The sequence below is a fragment of the Macaca fascicularis genome, chromosome 7, assembly GCF_037993035.2.
Source record: "Macaca fascicularis isolate 582-1 chromosome 7, T2T-MFA8v1.1".
Lineage (NCBI taxonomy): Eukaryota > Metazoa > Chordata > Mammalia > Primates > Cercopithecidae > Macaca > Macaca fascicularis.
Window position 1 is genome coordinate 52,835,612 of NC_088381.1, and position 23,286 is coordinate 52,858,897.

A 23,286-nucleotide genomic window follows, 5' to 3' on the forward strand; every position below is an offset into this window, starting at 1 on the left:
AAATTAGCCGGGCGTGGTGGCGCACTCCTGTACTCCCAGTTACTCAGGAAGTTGAGGTGGGAGGATCACTTGAGCCTGAGAGGTAACGGCTGCAGTGAGCTGTGATCATGCCCCTGAACCCGAGCCTGGGCCACAGAGTGAGACCATGTAAAAAAATAAAAAAGAGAAGTCTGGGCTCAGTACAGAGGACATGAGGAACTTCCAAAGGAGCCTGAGCAGGTAGAGAAGAAAGCAAGCCTAGATCTGTCAATTCCTGCCTGAATAACCATGGGTAAGTTATTTCTCCTCCATGACCTTAGTCCACTTAGCTAGGCCCAGTGGGGAGGAAGAAGCTAAGGTTACAACAATGAGAAAGGAGAAAAGGGAGTTTGGCAGGGAAGCGCCAGCATCAGTTGACTGTACCATTATAAAGCTTGGTATTCTCCAAGGGACATTTCCCCCCAAATCTGCATCTGTTGTCTCGTAATAGAAGTCCAAAGACATGCTGACCTTAATTCAGGAATTTATGGACCATCAGGCCTCATGGGACTGCATTTATTCTGTACCTGAGGAGGCTTGACCTTGAAGGGGAGGTGCTTGGTCCAGGGACCAGGATGGTGTCTACATGCAGTTTCAAAGATAAGCTTTCAGGCCAGGTGCAGTGGCTCACACCTGTAATCCCAGGACTTTGGGAGGCCAAGGTGGGCAGATCACTTTGAGGCCAGGAGTTCAAGACCAGCCTGGCCAAAATGGTGAAACCCAGTCTCTACTAAAAGTACAAAAATTAGCCGGGTGCAGTGGCGAACGCCTATAATCCCAGCTACTCAGGAGGCTGAGGCAGGAGAATCACTTGAACCTGGGAGGCAGAAGTTACAGTGAGCCAACATTGTGCCACTGCACTCCAGCTTGGGCGACAAAGTGAGACTCTGTCTCAAAAAACAAAAAAAAACAAAGATAAATTATCAAAGTGGGTCTTTAAAGCACATTACACTGTCTTTTACTGATTAATAAGTAGACACTCTATGTAGGTACCTTTTGCTGTTGAGTTTCGCCTATTGCCTCCTGGCAGAAGGGAAGAAAACCTGTTGACACAGTAGCCACTCTTGGTGTAGGCACTGGTAGAACCCTGCGTGGAGAGAAAGTTACCATTCTCATTAGACCTCAAGGTCTCCTCGCCCTCTTGCTTCCTCATTCTGCAGGAATGTTACTGGACCAAAGATGACTCTCAACAAATCCTTCCTGCAGGACAGTGTTTCAAGCTCCACTCCAGGCACAGCTGTTGTGGTGGATGAGGAAAATGGAGCAACAAACAATCCCTCCCACTACAGACTAGGCCTACTGGCATGGGGGCAGACAGTTACTCACCCTGGAGGCCACAATAAGAGCTCTTTTTCCAACAGGGCACACGACCACAATCCATTCCCGCCCCAAATCTGAAGGAACGTCAATTAACCACTCAGAAAGCATCAACTGGAAATGCAAAAAATAGTGTTAAAGATCAGCAAAGGTGTGCTACTTGAATGTCTACAATGTCAAGGCATTCATATCCTGTGTGTATATTAAAAACCCGAGTGAAAGAATGAGGGCAGAGAGTTGGACATGGTGGCTCACACCTGTAATCCCAACACTTTGGGAGGCTGCAGCAGGTGGATCACCTGAGGTCAGGAGTTCGAGACCAGCTTGGCCAACATAGTGAAATCCCGTCTCTACTAAAAAATACAAAAACTTAGCTGGGTGTGGTGGCAGGCACCTGTAATCCCAGCTACTAGGAAGGCTGAGGCAGGAGAATTGCTTGAACCCAGGAGGCAGAGGTTGCAGTGAGCAAAAATGGCACCATTGCACTTCAGCCAGGGCAACAAGAGCGAAACTCCGTCTCAAAAAAAAAAAGAATGAGGGCAGAAAAGGCTGACAGTGGCACCTCCATCCCATGTGCTCTAGGGAGTTGGTTGTGTCTCCTGCACAGCTGACAGGATGATGGGGGCCACTGACTGTGAATTTCGGCTTCTCTCCTCCATCTCCACCTGCACCCACACCATGCTTACTGCCTCACCTCCCGGGTCAGGGTGATGAACGCTCTTCCTTTCCTTACTTTGTCCATCTCCTCCTATCATCATTACTATTATGTTCCATGGTCACATCTCAGAGATGAATAAGATCCCTGACCTTGAGATGCTCTTCGACTAGACCAGCATTTCCCAAACTGATGCCCCAAATACGGTACTAAAGGATGTTAGGAAATCTGCCTTAAAAAACCAAACAACACCAAACCAAACCAACAAAAACAGTGATGTGGTGAAATTAATTTGGGAAGACAAACTCTTCCACTCAGTCTCTTCCATCTGTAAAGACTTTGTCCCACGGGCCGGGCGCGGTGGCTCACACCTGTAGTCCCAGCACTTTGGGAGGCCAAGGTGGGCGAATCATGAGGTCAAGAGATCGAGACCATTCTGGCCAACATGGTGAAACCCCGTCTCTACCAAAAATACAAAAATTAGCTGGGCGTGTTGGCGGGCACCTGTAATCCTAGCTACTCAGGTAGCTGAGGCAGGAGAATAGTTTGAACCCAGGAGGCGGAGGCTGCAGTGAGCCAAGCTCATGCCACTGCACTCCAGCCTGGCAACAGCGCGAGACTTCATCCCAAAAAGAAAAAAAAAAAGACTTTGTCCCATCAATTAATCCCTCCCATTGAATCTTTCATTTCTCCTTCCCTTTAGACACTCACTCCCAGTCTTAAAAAAAAAAAACCTTTTGTGGCCGGGCACAGTGGCTCACGCCTATAATCCCAGAACTTTGAGAGGCCAAGGAGGGCAGATCACGAGGCCAAGAGATCAAGACCATCCTGGCCAACAGGGTGAAACCCCGTCTCTACTGAAAATACAAAAATTAGCTGGGCGTGGTGACGTGCACCTGTAGTCCCAGCTACTCAGGAGGTTGAGGCAAGAGAATCACTTGAAGCTGGGAGATGGAGGTTGCAGTGAGCCGAGATCGCACCACTGCACTACAGCCTGGCAACAGAGCGAGACTCTGTCTCAAAAAAAAACTTTTTGTCCCTCAGCATTTCTGCTGAGTTACTCCACTTTCTCCTAGTTTAAAACTACCTAATACTTCTTGATGCTGCCTTCCTGCTCACTCTGACAGTCACAGTCCAGATTTGCTACCCACAGTCCTACTGAAGGCCCTCAGTGACCTCTTCCCATACCTCTTCCTTTTGTTTTTTTTTTTTTTTTGAATTGGCGTCTCACTCTGTCGCCCTAAGCTGGAGTGCTGTGGCACAATCTCACTTCACTGCAACCTCCACCTCCCGGGTTCAAGCGATCCTCCCATCTCAGCCTCCCTAGTAGCCGGGACTACAGGCACACGCTGTAGACTCCGTCTCAAAAAAAATGAGCCCGGCTCATTTTTGTATTTTTAGTAGAGACAGGGTTTTACCATTTTGGCCAGGCTGGTCTCGAACTCCTGACCTCAGGTGATCCACCCACCTCGGCCTCCCAAAGTGCTGGGATTACAGGTATGAGCCACCAAGCCTGGCCTCCCATACTTCTTCCTTATCCTTCCCACTCTACTCCTTGCCCTATATAATGCTACCAGCCACATCTTTCTTCTTGACACACGTTCTCTTGGCCCCATGACATAGCACTACTCTGTTTTTCCCTCTAAACATTCCTCCACACACTCCCCCAAAATATGTAATCTTCAGGGGGCTGTTTTAGGTCCCCCTTTTCTCTTAGATGCTGTCCCCATTAGGGGTGGATCTCATCTATTTCTATAGCTTCACTTGTTACTTCTAAGAGGATGCCTCCTAATGCTCTTTCATCTCCAGACTTCTTTCCTCCACACCCACCTATATTGCCAGATGTCTGTTTGGTATCTCTTTCTCTGTTTGTCTCCTCTGCACCTAAAACTCAGTATATCCAAAATGGAATTAACTACCTTCTGTTGCCTAAGTACTTCCACCCCTGAAACACCTACCCTTCCCTTCTGTATCTCATAACCTTGTTAATGGCATCACCACTCTGTTACTGAATCTTAGATTTTAAGCATAATCTAGACAAATTAGACTACATCAAAATTTAAAAATTCTGTGCTGCCAACAATATCACCAAGAAGACAAAAAGACAACCCACAGAATGAAAGAAAATATGTGCAAATCATGTATCTGATAAGGAACTTGTATCTAGAATATATTAAAAACTCTTATAGTTCAATAATAAAAAGATAAATACTCAATTAAAAAATGAGGCAGGCAGATCACGAGGTCAGGAGATCAAGACCATCCTGGCTAACACGGCGAAACCCCATCTCTACTGAAAATACAAAAACAAATTAGCCAGGCGTGGTGGCGGGTGCCTGTAGTCCCAGCTGCTTGGGAGGCTAAGGCAGGAGAATGGCGTGAACCCAGGAGGCGGAGCTTGCAGTGAGCCGAGATCGCGCCACTGCATCCAGCCTGGGCGACACAGCGAGACTCCGTCTAAAAAGAAGAAGAAAAAAAAAAAAGGGCAAAGGGCAAAGGATTTGAATAGACATTTCTCCAAAGAAGATATACAAATAACCAACACGCACAAGAAAACATGTTTAACATCAGGCCAGCGCAGTGGCTCACGCCTGTAATCCCAGGACTTTGGGAGGTTGAGGTGGGCAGATCACAAGGTTGGGAGTTCAAGACCAGCCTGGACAATATGGTGAAACCCCATTTCTACTAAAAATACAAAACTTAGCCGGATGTGGTGGCAGGGGACTGTAGTCCCAGCTACTTGGGAGGCTGACACAGGAGAATTACTTGAACCCAGGAGGCAGAGGTTGCAGTGAGCTGAGATCGTGCCATGGCACTTCAGCCTGGGCGAGAGAGCGAGACTCCATCTCAAAAAAAAAAAAAAAAAAAAAAGATGTTTAACATCATTAGTCACTAGGGAAATACAAATCAAAACCACAAGACACCACTTCACACCCACTAAGATGGCTATACTTTAAAGGATGGACAATAACAAGTGTTGGCAAAGCTGTGGAGAAATTGGAATACTTACGTGTTGCTGGTGGGAATGTAAAGTAGTGGAGTCACTTTGGAGAACAGTCTAGCACTTCCTCAAAAGGTTAAACAGAGTTATCATATATAGACCCAGGAATTCCACTTCCAGATATATACACAAGAGAAATGAAAACATATGCTCACACAAAAACTTGTAGTACATGAATGTTAATAAGGGCATTATTTGGCCAAGTGCAGTAGCTCACACCTGTAATCCCAGCACTTTGGGAGGCCAAGGTGGGTGGATCAGCTCAGGTCACAAGTTTGAGACCAGCCTGGTCAACATGGTGAAACCCGCGTCTCTACTAAAAGTATAAAAAGTAGCTGGGTGTGATGGCACACACACTGTAATCCCAGCTACTAGGGAGGCTGAGGCAAGAGGATCACTTGAACTCAGGACATGGAGGCTGCAGTGAGCCAAGAACATGCCACTGTACTCCAGCCTGGATGACAGAGTGAGACTCTACCTCAAAAAAATAAATAAATAAAATAAATTTAAAAATCAAATAAAAATGGCATTATTCATAACAGCCAAAAAGTGGGAGCATTTCAAATAGCCATAAACTGAAGAATGAATAAACGAAATGTAGTCTATCCATACAGTGGAATATTATTTGGTAATAAAAAGGAGTGAAGTACTGATATATGGTACAACATGATGAACCTTGGAAACCTCATGCTAAGTAAAAGAAGCCAGTAACAGAAGTCCACATATTATATGATTCCCTTTCTATGAAATGTCTAGAATAGGCACAGAAAGTAGATTAGTGATTAGGGGCTACAGGGAAGAATGGAGAGTGACACTAATTAGTATGGGGGTTTCTTTTGGGGATAAGGAAAATGTTCTAGAATTAAATAGTGGTGATGGTTGCACAGTCTTGTGACTACACTAGGGCACTGAGTCAGGTTTATTATAGTGATCTGCTGTTTCATGGCCTGAACTTCACCCTGGCTGGTCTGGGGTGGCTGGGCAGGCTCACTTTATTCAAAAACATTAAACTACACAATAAAAATAGGCAAATTGTATGGTATATGAATTATATCTCAATATAACTGTTTAAAAAATAGTCGTAGCAGCTAATACTTGTGGGGCAGTTATGGGCTCTGGACTAGGTATTTAAGGTACATTAGCATTATTTCATTTAATCCTCCTACCAATCCTGTGTGATAAGTACTATTACTATCCCCTATTTTACAGATAAGAAACCAAAGACTTAGAGTGGTTAAAATATCTTGCTTAAGGTCAACACAGAGCCTAGCTTTGAGATCAGATCTATGTGACCTCAAAGCTTACATCCTTGACCACTTCTTATACTGCCTCTCATATCCAGTCCACTGCTAAGTTCTTCTATTCTATCTGGCAACATTTATTTTTTATTTATTTTATTTATTTTTTATAGAGATGGGATCTTCATATGCTGCCCAGGCTGGTCTCAAACTCCTGGCCTCAAGCAATCCTCCTGCCTTGCCCTCCCAAAGTGCTGGGATTACAAGTGTGAGATACTATACCTGGCCTCCCTGCATATATATATACACATATATATATATATATGTTTGTTTGTTTTGAGATGGACTATAGTTTTGTCACCCAGGCTGGAGTACAATGGCATGATCTCGGCTCACTGCAGCCTCCACTTCCCAGGTTCAAGTGATTTTCTGCCTCAGCCTCCCGAGTAGCTGGGATTACAGGCACCCACCACACTTGGCTAATTTTTGTATTTTTAATAGATGGGGTTTCACCACGTTGGCCGGGCTGGCCTCGAATTCCTGGTCTTAGCCTCCCAAAGTGCTGGGATTACAGGTGTGAGCCACTGTGCCCGGCCCCTACACATATTTTTGAGGCCTGTTACATCTCTTCTGCCATACTCCTTCCCCTAACTCTATGCCACTCCACCCTAACTGGACTGCAAACTGCTCCTGGGCACACCATATACTCCTTTCCCGCTTCTGGGCCTCGTGCTCAGCCTGTTTGTTCCCACTGCCTGGAATGCCCTAAAATGCACTGCACTTCTATATATTAATGTCCTACTTACCCTTCAAGGCTGCCTCTTCCTTCATGAACCCTTCTCTGATTTCACGCCCCCTCCTTCCTCCCTGGTTGGAATCTCACTTTTTTTTTTTTTTTAGATGGAGTCTTGCTGTGTCACCCAGGCTGGAGTGCAGTGGCGTGATCTCAGCTCACTGCACGCTCCGCCTCCCAGGTTCAAGCGATTTTCTGCCTCAGCTTCCCAAGTAGCTGGGACTACAGGCGCCTGCCACCACGCCTGGTTAACTTTTTTTTGTATTTTTAGTAGAGACAGGGTTTCACTGTGTTACTTTTTGATAGCACAAAACATCTTCTACACCTATTCTAGGAGTACAGGGGCTATTTCTGCTCCACATCTATCTTCCCATGTCATAGCATAGTTTAACACAGAGCAGGTCTTTCAATAACGCTTACTGAACAAAACTGAATTGTACTTTGTCACAGAGGATGTTATCTATACTGTATTTGGGGTAAAGACACGGGCTGTGGGAGTGCATGCAAGAACCATATTCCATTGTTTTTTATTTAGAGATGGGGTCTCGCCGGGCGCAGTGGCTCACGCCTGTAATCCCAGCACTTTGGGAGGCTGAGGTGGGGTGGATCACCTGAGGTCAGGAGTTCGAGACCCACCTGGCCAACATGGTGAAACTCTGTCTCTAGGCCGGGCGCGGTGGCTCAAGCCTGTAATCCCAGCACTTTGGGAGGCCGAGACGGGCGGATCACGAGGTCAGGAGATCGAGACCATCCTGGCTAACATGGTGAAACCCCGTCTCTACTAAAAATACAAAAAACTAGCCGGGCGTGGTGGCGGGCGCCTGTAGTCCCAGCTACTTGGAGGCTGAGGCAGGAGAATGGCATAAACCCGGGAGGCGGAGCTTGCAGTGAGCCGAGATCGCGCCACTGCACTCCAGCCTGGGTGACACAGCGAGACTCCGTCTCAAAAAAAAAAAAAAAAAAGAAACCCTGTCTCTACTAAAAATACAGAAAAGTAGCCGGGAGTGGTGGCAGTCGTCTGTAATCCCAGCTACTCAGGAGGCTGAGGCAGGAGAACTGCTTGAACCCAGGAGGCAGAGGCTGTAGTGAGCCAAGATTGCACCACTGCACTCCAGCCTGGGCAACAAGAGTGAAACTCCATCTCGAAAAAAAAAAAAAAAAGAGATGGGGATCTCACTATGTTAGCCAGGTTGGTCTTGAACTCCTGGCTTCAAGTAATCCTCCCACCTTGGCCCCCCAAAGTGTTGAGATTACAGGTATGAGCCACCACACTCAGGCCCAGGCAGGGGAGAATTCTGAGATGACAAGATACTTGGGTTCTAGACGCAAGTATACAATAGCAGGGTAGACCTCTCTCCCAACTTGGACCCATACCCTGCTTCCTGAAATACCTGAGCTGCCCGGAACACAAGAACAGTCTCTCCCCATGCTTCTTTCCCTATGGTACCACAGCCATGTTGGTTTCCTCTCCGGATCTAAAAGGGCACTGAGTCAGGTTTATTATAGTGATCTGCTGTTTCATGGCCTGAACCTCACCTTGGCCAACTGGCTGGTCTGGGGTGGCTGGGCAGGCTCGCTTTATTCAAGAGCAGCTATACTTCCCACCTGCCACCGCCTGAGTATGAAATTTCAAAACTGGCCTCATAGTACACTGCCTGGGAAAGATTCTACCACCCAGAGAAGTGGAAGGAGTCAGTGGTAGTCTGGGCAGGCCCCATCCAGAACAGTTGTGCAGTGACAACTAAAAAAAATGACAAGGACAAGGAGTCTGTTACTATATCAATAGCTCAGGGACTTTCTGCAGTGGGCTGGCAGCCTTTGGTAACAGCATAGACTAATAGTTCCCAAACCCCACCACCCACAGACTCCATCAGTGATTCCTAGTCAGTCCATAGCACAGTAAGCCATCTCTTCTTATCATCCCATACGCTCTATGTACATTGGCATGTTCTTTGCAGTTCCTATTCCTTTTCCCTGCCTCATTCTCCTCTCTTTATGACAGCATTTATTTCAGTGGGCTTTGACTGCATAGTAAAGGGAGTGAGATTAGTTGGGTCTAATCTTCTCTGGACGACTTACTTGATTAGCATAGCGTTTTGGTAACTTCTTGACAGTGTCAATGTCCATTTCTTCATCATCTTTCTTATCTTCTTCCTCACTCTCCATCCCTGTCCAGTCATCTTCAGCCAGTCTTCTGGCATGGTTCACATAATCCAGCCGCTTGCTGGAAGGAAAGAAAAGGCATAAGGACAGATTTTTTTTTTTTTTTTTTTTTAGACAGGGTCTCACTCTGTTGCCCAGGCTGGAATGGTGCAATCTCAGCTCACTGCAGCCTCGACCTCCTGGGCTCAAGTGATCTTCCCACCTCAGCTTCCGGAGTAGGTGGGACTACAGGCACATACCACCACCCCTGGCTAATTTTTGTATTTTTTGTAGAGATGGGGTTTCACCATGTTGCCCAGGCTGGTTGCAAACTCCTGGCTTCAAGTGATCTGCCTACCTCAGCCTCCCAAAGTGCTGGGATTATTAGGCACAAGCCACCACGTCTGGCCAGGGCAGGTCTTTATGTCTTCTAGGAAGATGCCCTATAATGCGACACATTTAATTCGAAAGCTCCAAATTTGGGAGCAGCTTAGGGATTCTGGTGGAAGTAAGAAATGATGGAATCTCCTTTGCAAGGCTAAACCAGTGACTGCCCCCTCAAAATCCTAAATAGGGAAACCCCCTCTGAATACACTCAGTCTTCCTCAGAGTTTCCTAAGAATGCAAAATAAAATATCTAAAGAAATTTCCAAGGTTCACTAGCTGGAAAGGCTAATTTCACCCCTACCCCATCCCACCCCAGATGAGAGCTGACACCTTCCTGCCTAGCAGACAGCTCATCCAAAAACCCCAGGGATGGAAGAGAAGAGCCACTGAGATGTAGTGAGAAGTCTAAAGCAAGGACAGCTTCTGGAGATTTCTGCTTTATACATCTTTTTTGTTTTTAAAGAGAATTTTTTCTTTTGTAGGGACTGTAGATGTATGCCACTGTGCCCAGCTTATACAGCTTTCTCAGAAGCCTGGTCTTTCTCCAGTTCCTGTCTAACTTTCAAAAAAGGCCACTTAGTTTACAATTTAATATATTTTATTTATTTGTTTCCCTTTATCATTATCTTGTTTTAAAACAACACATGCTAGAAAGTTTGGGAAACTGAATAGAAAAAAAAAGAACTTTGTGGAACCTAATTGTTTCAAAGTGATTTGGAAATACCACATAACCTCCCACACTTGATTTCTTCAATGCTAAGGCAGGAATTCCACCACTGAGGCAGTGAAACCAACACAGCTGGTTTCTCTTAAACACATACATGTTCATGCTCACTACAAAAAGGCACACACCAGAGAGAACATATGAAAGCACAATGGTCTTTTATCTCGAGAATAAAAGAGCTGGTATATTTGTACATGTGTGAAAGAAAGTCTGCCTGTGGTTATTTCCTGAGCATTGTCTGTCATCACAAAAGAAGAAAACTGCCCAGACGCCCATCAGGAAGGACTGGCTAGATGGCATTATGAAGTATCCATTCCATGGAATACCTGGCACCATGAAAAAGGAATGATGTGGTACTTTATGAACTGATATAGAATTTCTCCCCCAAAACACCACTAAATAAATGTGCAGAACAGTATATAGTATACTGCTACTTGTGTTTAAAACAAAAAAAAAAAGGCCAGGCGCAGTGGCTCCTGCCTGTAATCCCAGCCCTTTGGGAGGGTGAATTGGTCAGACCATTGAGCTTACGAGTTCAAAATTGGCTTAGGCAACATAGTGAAATTCTGTCTCTACCAAAAATACAAAAATTAGCTGGGTGTGGTGGCCTGTGCCAGTGGTCCCAGCTACTTGGGGGGCTGAGGTTACAGTAAGCCAAGATCATGCCACAGTACTCAGCCTGGGTGACAGAGTTTAAAAGAAAAAAAAAAAAAAAAAAAGGCCAGGCACGGTGGCTCAAGCCTGTAATCCCAGCACTTTGGGAGGCCGAGACGGGCGGATCACGAGGTCAGGAGATCGAGACCATCCTGGCTAACATGGTGAAACCCCATCTCTACTAAAAAATACAAAAAAACTAGCCGGGTGAGGTGGTGGGCGCCTGTAGTCCCAGCTACTTGGGAGGCTGAGGCAGGAGAATGGCGTAAACCCGGGAGGCGGAGCTTGCGTGAGTCGAGATCCGGCCACTGCACTCCAGCCTGGGCGACAGAGCGAGACTCCGTCTCAAAAAAAAAAAAAAAAAGCTTTTATACATATATTACCACACACACTTGCTCATATATACATAGAATATCTTCAGAAGGGCCGGTCGTAGTGGCTCACATCTGAAATCCCAGCACTTTGGGAGGTCAAGGTGGGAGGATCAGTTGAGCCTAGGAGTTCAAGATCAGCCTGAGCAACAGAGGGAGACCCTATACCTACAAAATATTAAAAAATTAGCCAGGTGCTATGGAGTGTGCCTGTAGTCCCACCTACTTCAGAGGCTGAGGTGGGAGGATCACTTGAGCCTGGGAGGTTGAGGCTGCAGTGAGCCAGGATCTGCACACTCCAGCCTGAACAACGGAGTGACACCCTGTCTAATATATATATATATTTGGAAGGATACACAAGAAACTAATAATACAGGAGAGGAACTGGATAGCTATGGGACAGAAATGGGAAGAAGACTTCACCATATACTCTTCAATTCATTTATTTTATTTTTTTGAGAGAGAGTCTAGCTCTGTTGCCCAGGCTGGAGTGCAGTGGCGCGATCTTGGCTCACTACAACCTCCAGCTCCCGGGTTCAAGTGATTCTCCTGTCTCAGCCTCCTAAGTAGCTGGGACTATAGGCGTGCACCACCATGTCGGGCTAATTTTTGTATTTTTAGTAGAGACAGTTTTTTGCCATGTTGGTCAGGCTGGTCTCGAACTCCTGACCTCAGGTGATCCACCCGCCTCGGCCACCCAAAGTGCTGGGATTACAGGCGTGAGCCACTGTACCTGGCCTCTTCTGTATATTTTAAATTTTCAATCATATAAATGTATTACCTATTCAAAGATAACTACATTTTTAAAAATGGGGAGAGGAATGATCTGGAAATGTATTCTGCAAAGCCACCCAGAGCCACAGGGAACCAACCATCTCTGCCAAACACAACCAGTGATGCAACACTGGGCAAAATGCAGACTGTATGGAAACTATGCAGCTGTTAGTAGTTTCTTCTGATCCCTAATTCCTTAATTTATGACCCAGAAGAGGCCCATGCTGCACTGAGAATATAAGAATCAGCCCCACCTTCAGAGCAGCTCAGCCTTAAACACTCTTATCCTGCCCTATTTCCCTGTTTGCCCATCTTGGCACTTAGAATTAAGTGTATGGAAGACATTTCCTCAGATTCCCTTAGAAATTATTTGTCTTGAACTCCCAAGAGTGCCACAGAAACATATGGGCTGACGGCAGATGGGAAGACCACACCAATACCAGCATTCAGAGTACAGAAGCCAAACACAAGCATCCCAGGAAATGTGGGGAGTGAAAGTCTGGGCGTGGCTTTCACAAGTTCCTAAACCACAGAGCTCAGTACAGCTGCCAGGAAAAAAAAGAAAAACTTAACCAAATAATTGAGCTTTCGTTTAAAAGTTTGGTCTCTCCCTACTTCCTCATCTCCTAAGCTCTGGGTATAAAAGAAACCTATTGGCCGGGCGCGGTGGCTCACGCCTGTAATCCCAGCACTTTGGGAGGCCGAGAAGGGCGGATCACGAGGTCAGGAGATGGACACCATCCTGGCTAAACCCCGTCTCTACTAAAAAATACAAAAAATTAGCCGGGCGTGGTGGTGGGCGCCTGTAGTGCCAGCTACTCGGGAGGCTGAGGCAGGAGAATGGCGTGAACCCGGAGGCAGAGCTCGCCGTGAGCGGAGATCGCGCCACTGCACTCCAGCCTGGGCGACAGAGCGAGACTCTGTCTCAAAAAAAAAAAAAAAAGAAACCTAACTCTGCCAGGATTTACCCCTCCGAATCCTAATCTGTGGGCAAGAAGATCAGCCAGCCAACAAAAAGTCTACTTTGAAGGGGGACTCTGTAGAGACAAGCCTAGAGCCTTCGGAATGGTTCACAGCTCCTAGCCCAGAGAAAGAAGCCAAGGAGTTAAAGCTTCCTTACGATTTCTGCAGTTCCAGTAACCGCCGGCGGCGCTCACTCTGCTCCAAGGAACTGTACTTGGACTTGTACTGGGATAGGCGGGGGTGTGGGGCAGCTGTGCTGTTCAGATCTTGAGACACAGAAAAGCTACTAGCCAGGGCTTGACTCAACTCTTCCATCTTCCCTACAAGAAAAACGTAAGAAAATGGTTCATTCATTTCATATCATCTCCTGTATACAGGCAGTTATGCAGTTATGACATAATATGATGTCCACATTCCTGAAAAAACATTAACTTAATGCAAAATCACAATTGTTTCCATGAGAAAAAAGGAACTTAAAGGGTAAATTAGTCATATATTAGCAATAACATTATTTTCCTACAGATATTTCCTTTTTTTCTTTTTTTTGAGACAGTGTCCTCTCTATCACCCAGGCTGGAGTGTAGTGGCGCAAGCATAGCTCACTGTTGCCTCAATCTACTGGGTGAAGCGATCCTCCTACCTCAGCTTCCCCAGTAACTGGGACCACAGGTGTACACCACCACATCCAGCCAATTTTATAATTTATCGGTACAGACAGGATCTCCCTATGTTGCCTAGGCTAGTCTTGAACTCTTGGGCTCAAGCAATCTTCCCTCTTCAGCCTCTCAAAGTGCTGGGATTATAGGTTTGAGTCACTGCGCCCCGCCTTTTCTGAGCAGTTCCTCTATAGTTTCCTGAATAGCCACCACTCATTAACCAATGTAACTCTCTATGCAGTTTATTCAACTGTTTAATTGAATTAATTTCAATTAATTCACTTAATTACTTTATTCAATTGTAAATTGAATTTATTTAATTCTCAACTAAGTGTCAACTCATATTATGAAAATTTAGTTCCAGAGGAAACACTGGTTCTAGGGTCCCTGGAGGAAGACAAGAGGAGTCAAAAACCCCAAACTTGCTGGGCGCAGTGGCTCACGCCTATAATCCCAGCACTACTGGAGGCTGAGGTGGGTGGATCACGAGGTCAGGAATTTGAAACCAGCCTGACCAACATGGTGAAACCCCATCTCTACTAAAAATACAAAAATTGGCCGGGCACGGTGGCTCAAGCCTGTAATCCCAGCACTTTGGGAGGCCGAGACGGGCAGATCACGAGGTCAGAAGATCGAGACCATCCTGGCTAACACGGTGAAACCCCGTCTCTACTAAAAAAATACAAAAAACTAGCCGGGCGAGGTGGCGGGCGCCTGTAGTCCCAGCTACTCAGGAGGCTGAGGCAGGAGAATGGCGTAAACCCAGGAGGTGGAGCTTGCAGTGAGCTGAGATCCGGCCACTGCGCTCCAGCCCGGGCGACAGAGCAAGACTCCGTCTCAAACAAACAAACAAACAAACAAAACCAAAAATACAAAAATTAGTTGGACGTGGTGGCAGGCACCTGTAATCCCAGCTACTCGGGAGGCTGAGGTAGGAGATTCGCTTGAACCTGGGAGGCGGAGGTTTCAGTGAGCCGAGATCGTGCTACTGTACTCCACCGTGGGCGACAGAGCAAGACTTCAAAAGAAAAAAGAAACTCTAGCCAGGCATGGTGGCTCATGCCTGTAATTCCAGCACTTTGGGAGGCCAAGACAGGAGAATCACTTGAGGCCAGGAGTTCAAGACCAACCTGGACAATGTAGTGAGGCTATGTCTCTACTTTTTAAATAAAAAAGTAAAAAATTATTTTAAATTATATTTTATTTTTAAAAAATCTGGTTGTTACTTCCTCATAGTCTAGTTTTGTTTTGTTTTTAGGTGGGCAGAAAGAAGGTTTCAGGGTTACTTATGTGGGACTCACTTGGAAAAGAGCTAGGATGTGGAGGGCTGCTTAACAAGTAACACCAATGCGCCAGTAGTGTGAAGAACTTACATAAAGTACATTAGGGAAACAAGACAAGTAGATGTCATTTTGAAAACAGACTTCCCACTTCAGGTGGACCCTAAAGAATGGGAGTGGGGAGAAAGGTGAATTCACACTTTATTCACACTCCTGTGAGCCTTAGACTATAAGAAAACAGGAACATTTGGGAGAAATCTGACTCGCACTGCTGGGCTGGCCCAACCCTCTGGTTCTAGTGTAAACCAGAGGGCACCTCCAGTGCTTAACCTCCATCCCAGGCCAGGTCCAGTGCTCTCAGCACCAAAATCAACAGGTTCATTCCAGAGCCTCTACAGTGAAAAATACAACTCCATAGCCCTCTACTTGGCCAGTGAGTTACTTTCCATTGCCCAAGTGAAGTCAGATCTTTTTCTTCATTTGAAACATTAGATTTTGTTTAATTAATTAATTTTTTTGAGATGGAGTCTCGCTCTGTCGCCCAGGCTGAAGTGCAGTGGTACGATCTCGGCTCACTGCAAGCTCTGCCTCCCGGGTTCATGCCATTCTCCTGCCTCAGCCTCCCGAGTAGCTGGCACTACAGGCGCCTGCCACCACACAAGGCTAATTTTTTGTATTTTTAGTAGAGACAAGGTTTCACCGTGTTAGCCACGATGGTCTCGATCTTCTGATCTCGTGATCCGTCCGCCTTGGCCTCCCAAAGTGCTGGGATTACAGGCGTGAGCCACTGTGCCTGGTCGATTTTGTTTAATTTTTTTTTTTTTTTTTTTTTTTTTTTTTTTTTTTTCCGAGACGGAGTCTCGCTCTGCCGCCCGGGCTGGAGTGCAGTGGCCGGATCTCAGCTCACTGCAAGCTCCGCCTCCCGGGTTCCCGCCATTCTCCTGCCTCAGCCTCCCAAGTAACTGGGACTACAGGCGCCGCCACCTCGCCCGGCTAGTTTTTTGTATTTTTAGTAGAGACGGGGTTTCACCGTGTTAGCCAGGATGGTCTCGATCTCCTGACCTCGTGATCCGCCCGTCTCGGCCTCCCAAAGTGCTGGGATTACAGGCTTGAGCCACCGCGCCCGGCCGATTTTGTTTAATTTAAAAGGAACTTAAAAATTGTGGTTTGCCAGGTGCAGTTGTGCTTGCCTTTAGTCCCAGCTACTCTGGAGGCTGAGGCAGGAGGTACGCTTGAGCCCAGGAGTTTGAAGCCAACCTGAGCAATATAGCAAGACCCTGTCTGTAAAATGAAAAAAAAAAAACTGTGGCTAAATTCACGTATCATGAAATTCGTCATCTTAACCATTTTTAGGTGTACAGTTCTGTAAACTTAAGTATGTTCAACACTGCTGTGCAGAACTCTTTTTATCTTGAATAACTGAAACTCTATAACCTTTAAACATAAAAGAAATTTTTTTTTTTTTTTGAGACAGAGTTTCGCTCTTGTTACCCAGGCTGGAGTGCGACCCCACCATTTCAGCTAACTGCAAGTCCCGCCTCCTGGGTTCACGCCATTCTCCTGCCTCAGCCTCCCTGGTAGCTGGGATTACAGGCGTGCGCTGCCACGGCTGGCTAATTTTGTACTTTTTTTTTTTTTTTCCAGTAGAGATGGGGTTTCTCCATGTTGGTCAGGTTGGTCTCCAACTCCTGACCTCAGGTGATCCGCCTGCCTAGGCCTCCGAAAGTGCTGGGATTACAGGCGTGAGACGCCGCGCCCCGCCATAAAAGGAACTTTTTAGTAGATAAGATTAGCCTATTATCAGTGTGAATTTAAGATGTGTCTTTTTTTTTTTTTTTTTTTTGAGACGCAGTCTTGGCTCTGTCGCCCAGGCTGGAGTGCAGCGGTGCGATCTCGGCTCACTGCAAGCTCCGCCTCCCGGGTTCACGCCATTCTCCTGCCTCAACCTCCTGAGTAGCTGGGACTACAAGCGCCTGCCACCACGCCCGGTTACTTTTGTTTTTGTATTTTTAGTAGAGGCGGGGTTTCACCGTGTTAGCAAGGATGCTCTCGATCTCCTGATCCCGCCCGCCTCGGCCTCCAACAGTGCTGGGATTACAGGCGTGAACCACCACGCCCGGCATTTTTTTTTTTTTTTTTTTTTTTTGAGATAGGGTCTCGCTCTGTTTCCCAGGCTGGACGGCAGTGGTGTGATCTCGCCTCACTGCAGCCTCCACCTCCTGGGTTCAAGTGATTCTCCTGCCTCAGCCTCCTGAGTAGCCGGGATTACAGGCGTGCACCACCATGCCCGGCTAATTTTTGTATTTTTAGTAGAGAAGGGGTTTCATCATGTTGGCCAGGCTGGTCTGAAACTCCTGACCTCAAGTGATCCGCCTGCTTCAGCCTCCCAAAGTGCTCGAATTACAAGCATGAGCCACTGCACCCGGCCTGAGGCATGTCTTAATATCTTTGCAGTGCAACCAGGGATTGCCATTCCTGAGTGACTGAGGCCTCATGATGAGTGCTTGGGATTCATATGGTATGTTATTCAAATCATCCATAATGGTATATATGCTATTGTCTCTACTTTTCTGTACTTTTGTGTAAGTTTGAAATCTTTCATAATAAAAAAATTTTTTAAGTCATTATGTCTTCAGTTCATCACCAAAGTAATGACCAAATCCAAAGCACCTTTACTAGGCCTATCATGCACTATCTTGGTGTGGGCTCCCGCTCTGCCAAGAACCACACAACCTTTAAAGCTGATGTCCTGGATACTGGGGCGGTTCCTTTACCTTCCTTCAAGGCTGTTCTTGGCGAGCTCCTGCTGTTTCAACCCATTCCTTGGATGGTGCTGCCTCCAAGTGTTCGGACCTTAGCCCAAGGTGGTTTTATTCTCCACCATTATCCCCCGCCTCCAACTCCCTAAAGTACGACCCTACCAGGCCCCGCCCACGCTCCACCCTCCCTCCCTGTCTAGCCCCTTCCCCCATCCGTTCCCCCTCCTTCGCGTCTTCCCATCCGGCGCCCCCGCCTCGCGTTCCCTGGGTCCACATCCTGCCAGTCTCCGCGTTTCCCTACCCCTGCTACCGGGCTCCAACCCCGGGGACCCTATCTGCTCCATTCGGCCGTGCGCGCCGCCACCGCCCCGCACCGCCTTTTTCTAGGCATGGGGTCATCTAGGCCATGCGTGATTCACCCCTGCCCCACAAAAGTCCCTGAAGGGTCCTGGCCGGACAGTACGGAATAGAAGAACGGAAACTCTCCCAAAAGGAGTCCCCGGCCTGGCTCTACCCCTCCAGATGACGCCCCGGGAGGCCAGAGTGCGGGGCCGGCCACAGGGAGTCACAGCCCGGCACCGAGAGGCAACTCGACAGCTGGCGGGGCCCGGGCTCGAACCCAGGGACTCACCCAAACCGAGGTGACCGTCGCACGCGCCGCTGCCGCCACCGGGACCGACCAATCACCTGCCCTGGGAGAGCTGGGCCCGCCCCCCCTAGCGGCTGCCGCACCGCTGGGCCCACAGGCCTCGAGCCCTGAGTTTCCGGCTCCTCCCTACTTTGCGAACGCTGGGAGTTCCGTTGCCTGCAGGCCGTTACTTCCGCCTTCAACGGCTGGCGCATTTCCCAACGGCTAGGGTGGGGGCCCTCCTGCATTTGCTTTGCACTGTCCGGGACCCTTCCTGCAAGATGACTTGACCAGGCCGAGGCCTCCCTCCTGAGCACAAGCTCTCGGGGCTCCTTTCGCCAATGGGAGGAGGCTGATCTTGTGGCCCGGCATTCAAGGCCCTGGGTCCTGCCGCCTCCCGCAGATGCTCCCGGGTCTTAGGGCTGCACCTGGAGTCCCCTTCCCCCTCCTGCGCCCGTCCTTTTAAACGGACAGTGCCAATTGCGTGGATTACTCCTCCTAACCCCTCACACCCAAGTTTCAGACACAGACCTTCGCTCCCCCACTTGCCCTTACAAAAGCAGAAACATACCCCGATTATTGCCTGTTTGCTGCTGTTGCCAGCTTCTTTCTCACTCGGCTGCGGGCTGAGTAATGGCAGGGACCTGGCTTGATTCCTACTTAAGTAGCCAGAGTCCAGCATAAGGGATGGTGCTCAGTAGACCCTGGGTGAAGGAATGATTGAATTGGTGCAAGAGATTAGGGGAAGCGGCAGAGATTTAGGAGATTGAGTCCTACCAGGGTGTAGCCTCTGCAAGTCGGGACGGCTGAGATTACAATTTTTAAAACAATATTTATTGAATGCTTACATTCATACACACCCTGCTTCACACCCATCATCTCATTTAATTTTTTTCCTTTTTTTTCTTTTTTAAGCCAGTAGATATTAACTCTCAATCATGACACGAAGAAGTAGACACACTGAAGCTCAGAGAGGTTAAGTAATTTGGCCAAAGTAACATAACTTTCTTTTTTTTTTTTTTTTTTTTTTTTTTTTTTTTTTTTGAGACGGAGTCTCGCTCTGTCACCCAGGCTGGAGTGCAGTGGCCGGATCTCAGCTCACTGCAAGCTCCGCCTCCCGGGTTCACGCCATTCTCCTGCCTCAGCCTCCCGAGTAGCTGGGACTACAGGCGCCTGCCACCTCGCCCGGCTAAGTTTTTGTATTTTTAGTAGAGACGGGGTTTCACTGTGTTAGCCAGGATGGTCTCGATCTCCTGACCTCGTGATCCGCCCGTCTCGGCCTCCCAAAGTGCTGGGATTACAGGCTTGAGCCACCTCGCCCGGCCAGTAACATAACTTTCAAGGAAAATGTTTGAATTTGCTGAATGTTTGATGTATAGAGAAGTTGACTACTAACGTATGACAGAAGCAAAATATCCACCTTTGGCACATTTTTTAGTCCAGGGAATGCTAAGATGTGGACTTGTGTATTTCATGCACATTACACCATACATTCAGACTAAAAATAACAGGAAATTAGGCTGATGAAAGGCTACTACTAGACTGGTAAAAAGGGTGCTGGGGCCCTCGAAGGCCAATTTTTTTGGACCTGAGATTTTATTTAGGTGGCTCTTTCAGTGGCCAGGCTGAGCAAATCTGTCCACTAGGGTATTTATTTGGTGCATCCACGAATAAAAGCTCATGTCTGCCTGATTTATGAGACTGACAAAAAAAGAGAAGCCCAGGGCCTGACTTCACTAGGGAATTTTGACACACAGGATATTAGGTATTTTGTATCCAAACCACCATCCCTTACAACCACGGAGGTCACATCTAATGGTCAGGACTGCACAGAAGAGAACAAAGACCCTAAACGTTGGAGGAAAATAGACTAAGACTGAGAAAGAAGTTCCCAAATTCATGCATGGAGGTCCAGGAGAAAGGTTCTAGTTCCTCACTTAGCTGAATAACTTCCCGTATCACTGAAAAAACAAAACAAAACCAGGCCAGGCACAGTGGCTCACGCCTGTAATCCCAGCACTTTGAGAGGCCAAGGTGGAAGTAGCCCATGAGTTTGAGACCAGCCTGGGCAACATGACAAAATCCAGTCTCTACAAAAAAAAATTAGCTAGGTGTAGTGGTGTGAGTCATGATCCCAGCTACTTGGAAGGCTGAGGTGGGAGGATCACTTGAGCCCCAGAAGTCAAGGCTGCAGTGAGCTGTGATTCTGCCACTACACTCAGCCTGGAGACCCTGTCTCAAAACAAACAAAAACCAAAGCACCTGGCCCAGGGGTTCATTTAGAGCCAGTGGATGTTTCAGAAGGGGCTACCTCTGGAATCTCAGCTTCAGAATGTTGGCCACATACACACACTGTGCTTAACGGCTTTAAATCAATTAATTTAAGAAAAAAAAGCCGGACTACATGTATTTAAAAGGGCAACATTGGCCAGGTGTGGTGGCATATGCCTGTAATACCAGCACTTTGGGAGGCCAAGGCGGGCGAATCACCTGAGGTTAGGAGTTCGAGACCAGCCTGAGCAACATGGAGAAACCCCGTCTCTACTAAAAATATAAAATTAGCCGGGCATGCTGGTGCATGCCTGTACTCAGCTACTCAGGAGGCTGAGGCAAGAGAATCGCTTGAACCCAGGAGGCAGAGGTTGTGGTGAGCCAAGATGGTGCCATTGCACTCCAGCCTGGGCAACAAGAGTGAAACTCGTCTCAGAAAAAAAAAAAGTAATTGCAGTTTTTGCCATTAAAATTAATGGCACCAACCTAATATAATCTTGCTAGATAGATGTGGATGTCTGCAGAAAGCTGTAAGTCTGGAGACTTTATAAAAATCAGAGATTAGCAAGTGTCGAAGTGATAAGGAGTCACACTAATAGAATTTTTCTTTGATGTAATCAGAAAAATTCAAAGAGGACAGAAGAGGGAAGAACCACTTTCTCACTCTATTATTCAATGACATTAAAGTGGAATCTGTGTATCCCTTAAAATCTTCTAGTTGCCCATGGGCAGGAGAATCCTTACCTAGAGAAGAGGAGGTTGAAAGCAGGAAGGTGTCCAGCCCAGAGAGGAAGTGGAGGGCGGTAAGATCACAGAGGCAGCTGGGACACAGGGGCAGGTAAGGGCCTGCAGGCCACAGTGGGGAGTTTGGATTTTACCTCCATTGCTGAAGAGGTTTTTTTTGGGGGGGGCTGCAGAGGGGCTTTATTTTTGTTTTTGAGACAGATCTTCCTCTGTCGCCCAGGCTGGACTGCAGTGGCATGATTTCTGCTCACTCCAACCTCCATCTCCCGGGTTCAAGCAATTCTGCCTCATCCTCCTGAGCAGCTGGGATTACAGGCATGCACCACCATGCCTGGCTAATTTTCATATTTTTAGTAGACATGGGATTTCACCATGTTGGCCAGGTTGGTCTCGAATTCCTGACCTCAGGTGATCCGCCCCCCTTGGCCTCCCAAAGTACTGGGATTACAGGCATGAGCCACCATGCCTGTCCGCAGATGAGGGTTTTTAAATAGTTATGAGATAGCAGATTCTGGCTTTAGTGAGCTCTCACTGGCTGCTTGGTAGAGAACTGAATGTAGGCAACTAAGTGTGGAGGCCTGGAAGTCAGTGAGCAGACCTGGCATGAAAGTATGTTGGGGGATGTGATAGGAAGTAGCTGGATTAAGATATAATCTAGAAATAAAACCTGGACATTTTGTTACTCTTTTTATTGAGATGGAGTCTTACTCTGTTGCTCAGGCTAGAGTGCAATGGTGTGATCATAGCGCACTGCAGCCTCAATCACATGGGCTCAAGTGATCCTTCCACCTCAGTCTCTCAAGTAGCTGGAACTACAGCTGCATGCCACCACACCCAGCTAATTTATTTATTTATTTATTTATTTGAGACGGAGTTTCACTCTTGTTGCCCAGGCTGGAGTGCAATGGTGCAATCTCAGCTCATTGCAACCTCCACCTCCTGGGTTCAAGCAGTTCTCCTGCCTCAGCCTCCTGAGTAGGTGAGATTACAGGCATAAACCACCATTACTGGCTAATTTTGTATTTTTTAATAGAGATGGGATTTCTCCACATTGGTCAGGCTGGTCTCAAACTCCTGACCTCAGGTGATCTGCCCACCTTGGCCTCCCAAAGTGCTGGGATTATAGGCCGGAGCCACCAGGCCCGGTCTAATTTATTTTTTTAGAGACAAGGTTTAGCTATGTTGCCCAGGCTGGTTTTGAACTCCTGGGCTCAAGAGATCTTCCTGCCTTGGCTTCTCAAAGTGTTGGGATTACAGGTGTAAGCCCCATGCCTGGCCAGTTTATTACTCAAAAAATAGGGGAAATTAGCAAGAATTATACATGCGTCCTAGTCTAGTCCCCAGCCAAGACTTTCCCCTTGAGGTTTATTAGATCTGAGAGAAAATAGGAAAGGGAACAACTTCCTCCCTAACTCGATGTTGTTAAAGGCCAAGGCCATGCACTGTCTAAGTCATCCTGAGGACCAGTGCTTCTCATTGGCCGCTTGGAGACACCTTGTAGGACAGTAAAGTCAGTTATGGGCCGGGCGCGGTGGCTCACACCTGTAATCCCAGCACTTTGGGAGGCCGAGGCGGGCGGATCATGAGGTCAGGAGATGGAGACCATCCTGGCTAACATGGTGAAACACCGTCTCTACCAAAAAATACAAAAAATTAGCTGGGTGTGGTGGCAGGCGCCTGTAGTCCCAACTACTCAGGAGGCTGAGGCAGGAGAATGGCGTGAACCTGGGAGGTGGAGCCTGCAGTGAGCTGAGATTGCACCACTGCACTACAGCCTGGGCGACAGAGCGAGACTCCGTCTCAAAAAAAAAAAAGTCAGTTATGGCTGGTCGCGGTGGCTCACACCTGTAATTCCAGCACTTTTGGAGGCTAAGGCAGGTGGATCACGAAGTCAGCAGTTTGAGACCAGCC

General features: G+C 47.4%; 1 protein-coding gene across 6 annotated transcripts in view; it reads right to left on the bottom strand.

Annotated features, from left to right (window-relative positions):
- Positions 1 to 18,998, bottom strand: part of SNUPN (snurportin 1) — a 30,146-nt gene extending 11,148 nt beyond the window's left edge. The window contains exons 1-6 of one of the 6 annotated variants that reach the window (XM_073996416.1): positions 18,364 to 18,476; positions 13,195 to 13,357; positions 9,102 to 9,246; positions 4,203 to 4,836; positions 1,345 to 1,449; positions 1,012 to 1,105 (exon numbers count right to left, since the gene is read on the bottom strand). In XM_073996416.1, coding sequence (XP_073852517.1) covers positions 1,012 to 1,105; positions 1,345 to 1,446 — 196 coding nt within the window. In that variant the 5' untranslated portion in view covers positions 1,447 to 1,449; positions 4,203 to 4,836; positions 9,102 to 9,246; positions 13,195 to 13,357; positions 18,364 to 18,476. Of the gene's footprint in view, positions 1 to 1,011; positions 1,106 to 1,344; positions 1,450 to 4,202; positions 4,837 to 5,000; positions 5,059 to 9,101; positions 9,247 to 13,194; positions 13,358 to 17,747; positions 17,827 to 18,363; positions 18,477 to 18,511; positions 18,798 to 18,931 lie in introns of those variants that run through there. The other 5 variants (XM_065547430.2, XM_065547431.2, XM_045397383.3 and 2 more) reach the window with 5 other exon arrangements.
- Between the last annotated feature and the right edge of the window lie 4,288 nt (positions 18,999 to 23,286).